Source organism: Fusarium oxysporum, chromosome 15, assembly GCF_000149955.1.
Source record: "Fusarium oxysporum f. sp. lycopersici 4287 chromosome 15, whole genome shotgun sequence".
In the NCBI taxonomy this organism is placed as follows: Eukaryota; Fungi; Ascomycota; class Sordariomycetes; order Hypocreales; family Nectriaceae; genus Fusarium; species Fusarium oxysporum.
The window spans coordinates 2,246,889-2,254,112 of NC_031000.1; the positions used below are offsets into that span (position 1 = coordinate 2,246,889).

Sequence of the window (7,224 nt, forward strand, 5' to 3'; positions counted from 1 at the left end):
CATGAATATCTAGACCGTTGCCACTCATCAGAGCACGACAGATGGTCTTGACTGCAACAATGACACTTCGGCGCACGGGTTTACTCTTGGGTGTTGTCTGGCAGACGGGTTGCTCATGAGATTTACTTGTAACTCCACGCTGTTCTTGACGACAACGGCGACAGATGGAATGGGTGCGAGGATAACCCTGACCAGCAGGGTAACGACGATGGAACTCATCTGACCGAGGGCGATGAAAAATGCCGCAAGTATGCGATTTTATGCCAGTATCTATGCCCATCTTGCTGAAAGTCGCATTGATAATGATCTTAATGGTTTGTTCATGCTTTTATGTATTATGGCAGGAGACCCATGGGTGCGTGTTTCGTGTCCTGGGCTACCAAAGCCCTAGAGACAGCGGTGTTCAAAACAGGACCAGGCCTAGGTCATCTCTCTCGCGTACATATTCTCAAGGCTTCTCCTGCCATATTGAGTCACAAAACGCTCTAACATGCAAACGAAATGGCCAGGTGTGACTGTAGCCATTGGTTATGGGTTTCTACTCAAGAAATTCCATCAGTCCATCATTCGGGGAGACTGCAACGGCTTACTTCTTCATTTCGACCTGAAATCATATGCCCGAGTATCAATGTCTTCTTTGGCAGCCGTGAGAAAAGTTTTGTTAATAATCGTCGGCAATATGCTGGTAGACTTCGCTTGGACATTGATACGGGAGCGGAAAATAAGGAGCCTGTGCTGATCGCCAACACTACTATGGCTCTTCGTAACTGTCAAAGAAAGTTTGGGTGTTGCTCATCACAGTCAGAAATCCCGCTGTCGCGAGAAATGTCTGATACCCAGTCTCATGGGCTTCTGTTCTCTCACTTACTATATCCATTTGTGGATATCTTCTGCTTCTATTCATATGGACCTTCAGACTTGACCAAGATTGCGCGCTGGATCGCCACTTGGCCATCTCAGAATGGCCCCCTCTGGAAGCCATCATTGATGGTTCTTCTCCGTGAGAAACACTTGCTGCAGCCAAATGCTGCGGCTGTAGCAGAGCGCCTCTTTACCTCAACAATCACGGCATTGACCTCTAATCCATTGGACTTCTACTTCACTGACTCTTGGTTTCTTCCAGCCACTGATTCAAGTTCTTCTGCACCGATTGAGGCTGGCTTCCACGAGCATCTCGCAGTGGTTCGCCAGCGACGCCGAGAATCCGGGCTGCTGTTGTCTGTCGAGCATACGAACGCATTGTTTGAAAGGGCTTTTGAGTCAGCAGGTACCCTGTACCACCAACCCATCGATCTCATTCGCAGTGCTCGGCGCGATATTCCAGTTTCAACTGAGCTAGCAGACCATCTCGTCCAGTTCATGAGTCATATACCCTCACCGGAAGATCTCATCTCTTTTGCTTCTCCCATAATTGCGTCTAGTTTGTTTTGTGACCATTATCTTCCTGATATGCATTGTAAGTTCCTGGAGACAATTCAAGAACTTATGCTGAATCTTATAGTATTCAACCCCCAAGATGTCTTTCAAAGTCTATATAGAGATATCTGTACGGAGGCCTGCTAGCAGGCGACTGCCGTCGATCGAAATGAAGGACATCTGTTGCCAAGCGGTCTTTTGACTTCGATTTTGCGCGGATTCTCCTGTTTGTTCAACCGCCTCAAACAAGGCGAGCCGTCAAAATGCATACACAAATCTGTACTGATTGATCACTCGGATCGCTGGGCCAACATCAAAACCTACAGAACTTGCTTCTCCTGTCTTACACGGATTCCGAGGCACAAGTTATTATGTGGCCATTGGATCTGTGAAACTTGCGTTCAGATGTTCGGCGTATCGGAACCAGCTGACCCTTATCTTTTTTCCCTAAAGAATTGTTTGCTTGATGGCGATGTTGTAGACTTGGTGGTACGTATTCGGCCGCCTACAGCCGGCCACTCAATATTGTGTATTGATGGGGGTGGCGTTCGTGGAATAATACCTCCTGCCATCCTAGGTCAGGTCCAACAGCAACTTGATCTCCCTATACCAGTACAAGAGTTCTTTACACTGGCATACGGTGTAAGCGCAGGTATGTTGCCATGACTAAGCAACTCCAGCGCGCGGAACCGCACTAGCTGACTGCCACTAGGAGCTTTAGTAGTACTCGCAATGTTCGCCAATGGGTGGGTGGTCGGTAGAACGATGTTGCGTTGAATTTCAGAAGCTGGCAAAATCTGCTTTCCGGCCTTCATCAACAGCATCCCTACCTGGCGTAAATTGGATCCGGGCCATTCTTTCCGACTCATTGTACTCCGAAACTGACATTGAGATCGCACTGAAGAGCGTCTTTGGTGAAAAGGCCTTTACTGAAGTGGCGTATGCGCAGAGAATAGGAGCCAAAATTGGCATTCCGGCAGCAACTATCAAACAGCCTTCTTCTCTTTGCCTTTTCACGAACTACAACAGCTCAAGGCAAGGAACACGAGGTTACACGGTTCTGGCAGCGGCAGAAAATATCAAGACGTGGGAAGTGTAAGCCGTGGCTAGCCTCAAAGGCTACAAGAAGTACTGGCTAATTCTTTAGTAGTGGAAGAAGTGCCTCAGCAGCACTATTGTTAGTTCTGCGCTCACATTTAAAGGCTAAGCTGAATCTAACGTTGTTTTTAGATACTTCCGAGCAAAATATCTTGCCGGTCTCGGGACATTTCAGGATGCGGGGGTTTTAGCAAACAACCCCCTTTCGATCGCGTTAGCGGAGTTTGCGGCGACCAATGGCAATGCGCAGCCAGACCTCGTCTTGAATGTAGGGACCGGAACGTCACCAAATGCTCCCTTAAGAGACGAAGAGTCAAATTTTATCACTGACAGCTGGATCTTGCGACTCAAACGCGCGTACATGTCTCTAATGCAAGGACGAAGGATTTGGGACGATGTCACAAGTACCGATATCAACGCCGGTAGGAATTGTGGCAGGTACAGGCTGGACCTCACTATCTCAAATCCTCCCGCTATTGACGACACTACATCAATGCCTGCACTCGTATCCATGGTGTGCCGGGACGATATACTGCTCGGAGCTCTGCCAGAAATTGCTTACCACCTATTCGCAACTCTATTCTACTTTGAACTGACCGCTTTGCCTCAAAAGAGCGTGTCGCAGGCCGGGCATGGTCTCAATGATCCTCAGGAACAACAGCCCTTAGTAATCAAGCTGGGTGATTTAAAGTAAAACCTGTGGGTTGGAATACCCCACACAGAAGACAATCAATCAACTCACTACTGCTGCTCATTATGAATGACCCGACCTTCAATCCACTTTAAGCACATCCCAGTGCGACAGTTATGAGCCCGGAGACTCTTCCGCTACGTCGCACGCGATATTTATCACCATTACCGGCTTTCCTGTCAACCTGGACGCAATGAAATCTTTCTTCCGACAGGAAATTCTCTTCAGAGAAACCGGAACGAAGTTGGACCGGTTGCATTATGCTTACTGCGGGGTTCATCACCAGCCGCGAAAGCAGCAACTACAGAGAAGACTCAGAAAAACTGATATTTTCATAATGATTTCAATTAAAAAGGAAGCTAACGCATTAAATAGAAGTCAACTAAAAAGTGAAGTTAACATTGCCTTTACCAAAAATCATCAAACACAAGATGTCGATCAAAGACCATAACCTCGCTATGCTCAACGCCCGTGAAGACTGGACGAACTGGGATTAATTCTATCGAGGACCTTGCCGTGCGTAATGATGTCTGGAACTATTGTGATCCAGAAGGGATCGAAAACCTGGTCTTTACTGCGACCAAACCATCAGACTCAGCGAGCAAGGGATACGATCCAGAAATACCACAGCCTCCAGGCTATCTACGAGAGCGAGAAGAAGAAATATGACAAGGTCTCTGATCGCATCGACCTCACGGTGTGTCAGGAGTTCAAGCAACACTACCTCGGAATCCATGACGTCCGCGGCAAACTCATCGCGCTGGCTGATAGCATCCAACCCACCGCGAAAGATCAGAAGCAGAATGTCAGGACCGAGTTCGAATCGCTTAAGAAAGGCCCTGGCAACACTAGTCTTGACAAATGGCTTAGCCGCTGGCCTGCTCTCGTCAGCAACGCCAAGCGTTACAAGATCGAGAATCTCAGCGAGTCACAGATTTGTGATGCGTTCATTGAAGCATCTCGTGAAGTCAACCCACCGTTCTACAACTACATGAAGTCCAAAGAAGCTCAGGTTGAGAACGAGAAGAACCTCATCAAGGAGGCTGCAAAAGCCATGGAGAAGATCTCAAACGCGTTTCTCACCGCGCTTAACGAGATTAATCCTGACCATGCCAGTAACGGCTCTATCACCGTTGCAAGCTCGGCTGATTCTGAAGAGGACGAAAATGATCAAAATGATGATGCCACTATTGTTCAGAAAGCTCAGAATACAACGAACAGAGCTCTCAGGGCCTTCCGCAAGCTCAACCCAACCCTCTCCGAGAAGAAGATCACGATCGGATTCTGTATTAGGCAATTCAGAACAATGGCACCACCGAAGGAGAACGCTACTAGGGGACGAGCAGCCCATGCCACATTCCAAGATAGGAAGCATGGCAATGGCTGGGACTCGCAAAACGAGGAGAGCCAGCCCCAGCAGAAAAGACAGCGAACACAACCTTCATCTTCGAGCACAAACCCTCAACAGTGCGTATGTGGCATGTCTCACAAGTATGCTGACTGCTACTACCTAAATCCTTCGAAGGCACCAGAAGGATGGACACCAGCCATCCAAGTCCAATCGAAAGTCATCACTGCAGTCAAAGGGAGCAGGAGGCTTCGGACAAACATCGAAAAGAACTTCAGGAGAAACAAGATCAACCTACCTAAGTTCTGGCAGTCTGACAGTACGGAGAATCAACACAAGACTCCGACAGAAGACGAGACTTCAAACACTGCTGCCGCGTTACCACGCAAATCAAGAGCTGCATTTGTCACGTCAAAGTTCGCACTCAGCACAACCGCAAAAGACGAGTACGGCGACTGCTTTCGACTCGACAACTGCGCGGATACGCATGTCTGCAATGACCTATCTCGCTTCACTAAATACAAGCCTCTGGACAATGAAGTCATCGAGTTTGGCGACTCAGGCACATACATCACGGGTGTCGGCAATGTCACAGTCCATGTTGATACCCCATCGGGTCCAGGCTTAATCCAGATCGAGAATGTTGCCCATGTTCCCGGATTCCACTGGAACCTCATCAACACGCACTCTCTCGAACAACAAGGCCTCTATTTTAATACTAGGACCTGTTGGATGGAGTATTCGGATGGATCAAATGCCTTCAAGGCAACAAAGTATGGTGCTTTCCGAGTGGTCGAACCTTGCATGAAGGACGCTGTCTTCAAGGCAAAGTCGCACCAAGAGGCTGTGAAGTCATTTGCAATGGCGACCAAGTCGAGAACACCTCAAGTGGCAATAGCATCTATGGATATCTGGCACGCAAGGCTTGGCCATATCCGTAAGGAAGCTCTCGAACACGTGCCTCAAGTAGTCGAAGGAGTCGCACTTGGCACTCACGACTTTGAACGAAAATCTGAGCTTTGTCCCGAATGCCAACTCGGACAGGCGCACCAGCAAATCTCACGTGTACCAACCTGGAGGGGAACCTACCCTTTCGAAAGGATACATCTCGACCTTGTCGATATGGAGGAAGCCTTCAACGCCGACTCCTGGGTCGCTCACTTTTATTGCGACCACTCGGCTTACCACGTGTCCTTCAATCTCCCGAACAAGGCTCAAGAGGAACTCCTGTCGGCTACGCAAGAGTTTCTCGCCATTACAAACGACAACTGGGGTTTCACTACGCGGTACATCCGATCAGATGGCGAGAAAGGTCTGGGTAAGAAATGGAAGCATTTCATTACAATGAAAGGAATCATCTTCAATCCATCTCCACCAGATACGCCAGATCAGAACGGTCCTGCCGAACGTTCTGGGGGGGTGATCATGACTATCGCTCGCAAGCTTCGAATACAGGGAAATCTACCTCAGAAACTCTGGCCCTACATCGTTGCTCATGCTACCCGCCTCCTCAATCGCATCCCGGTTCAACGAAAACAATGGCAAACTCCGTTTGAGATGGTTCATGGCAGAAAGCCGAACCTCTCACATCTCAAAATCATTGGCTCTCTCGCCTATGTATTGATCAAGAACAAGAAAGCTCGTCCGGCCAGAGCGAAACTACAAGAAAACGCGCTCACGGGATGGCTTGTCGGATTCGACGCAACTAATATCCACAAAGTTTGGATTCCACACCTCGATCGTGTTATTGTATCTCGTGATGTTCAAATTGACGAGAAAGTCATGTACGATCCACAGCTTGCCACAACTCGTCCTGAATCAGGACAGGCTCTCGCCATTACGGTCAACGAAGTTGATCTGGACGAAGAAGATGTTGAGCCATTGCCTATCACGGAGGATATAGCAACATCAGTTCCTGTTTCGATCCAAACAGAAGTAGAGCCACCTCCACTAGGGTTGCTTCTCACACCACAAAGCTCACCTGAACGAGCAACAGCAGGGGAAATACAGGTTGAACAGCCAGACGTGTTGCGGCCCCCGAATCAAGCAGCTCTCCATCAAGCATCATCGCATCCTCGGACAAATATGGCAGGAGAAGAGGCGCCCAGAAAGGAAGGAACAACGGACGCCGAGGTGCTCCAGAACCTTCGGACAACTTCTGGGAGAAACATCAAACTGTCTCAGAAAGGTCAGGATGCAATCAAAACACTCAAACCGCGCTCCACCCTACATCGAGTTCAGAAGCGAGCACGAAGACAGGCATACGCTCTACGACTGGAACGCGCGAAGCTGGGACATCAGATCGCCCACGCCTTCGCAGCTGCACCGTCAATCAGAATCCATCGGAGGGACCTGCTACCACCACCTGAATTCTGGCATCAACTAAAACGGCACCCTGAGAGAGAAGGCTTCAAACGAGCTGCAGGCGCCGAGATCAACTCACTCAAGGAGAAGAAATCCTTCCAACTAGTCGATTGTCCAGAAGGCAAACAGATACTGCCGCTCAAATGGGTCTTTACCTACAAACTGGATGATACAGGACATCTCATTCGTCATAAAGCCCGCATCTGTGTCAGAGGTGATCTCCAACACCACTCTGGTGAAGACATCTACGCAGCAACCGGTGCTTATCGAAGCTTCCGGATTCTGATGGCTCTCGTCTGTGCGTTTG

At 48.9% G+C, this 7,224-nt stretch overlaps 1 protein-coding gene across 1 annotated transcript; it reads left to right on the forward strand.

Annotated features, from left to right (window-relative positions):
* Positions 1–825: 825 nt before the first annotated feature.
* Positions 826–3,208, forward strand: FOXG_22083 (uncharacterized protein; the record flags this gene model as incomplete). The annotated part of the gene is made up of 5 exons (XM_018402468.1): positions 826–1,456; positions 1,898–2,068; positions 2,129–2,139; positions 2,201–2,511; positions 2,647–3,208. The coding sequence occupies 5 exons, from the start codon at positions 826–828 to the stop codon at positions 3,206–3,208; spliced, it is 1,686 nt and encodes a 561-aa protein (XP_018255916.1).
* Between the last annotated feature and the right edge of the window lie 4,016 nt (positions 3,209–7,224).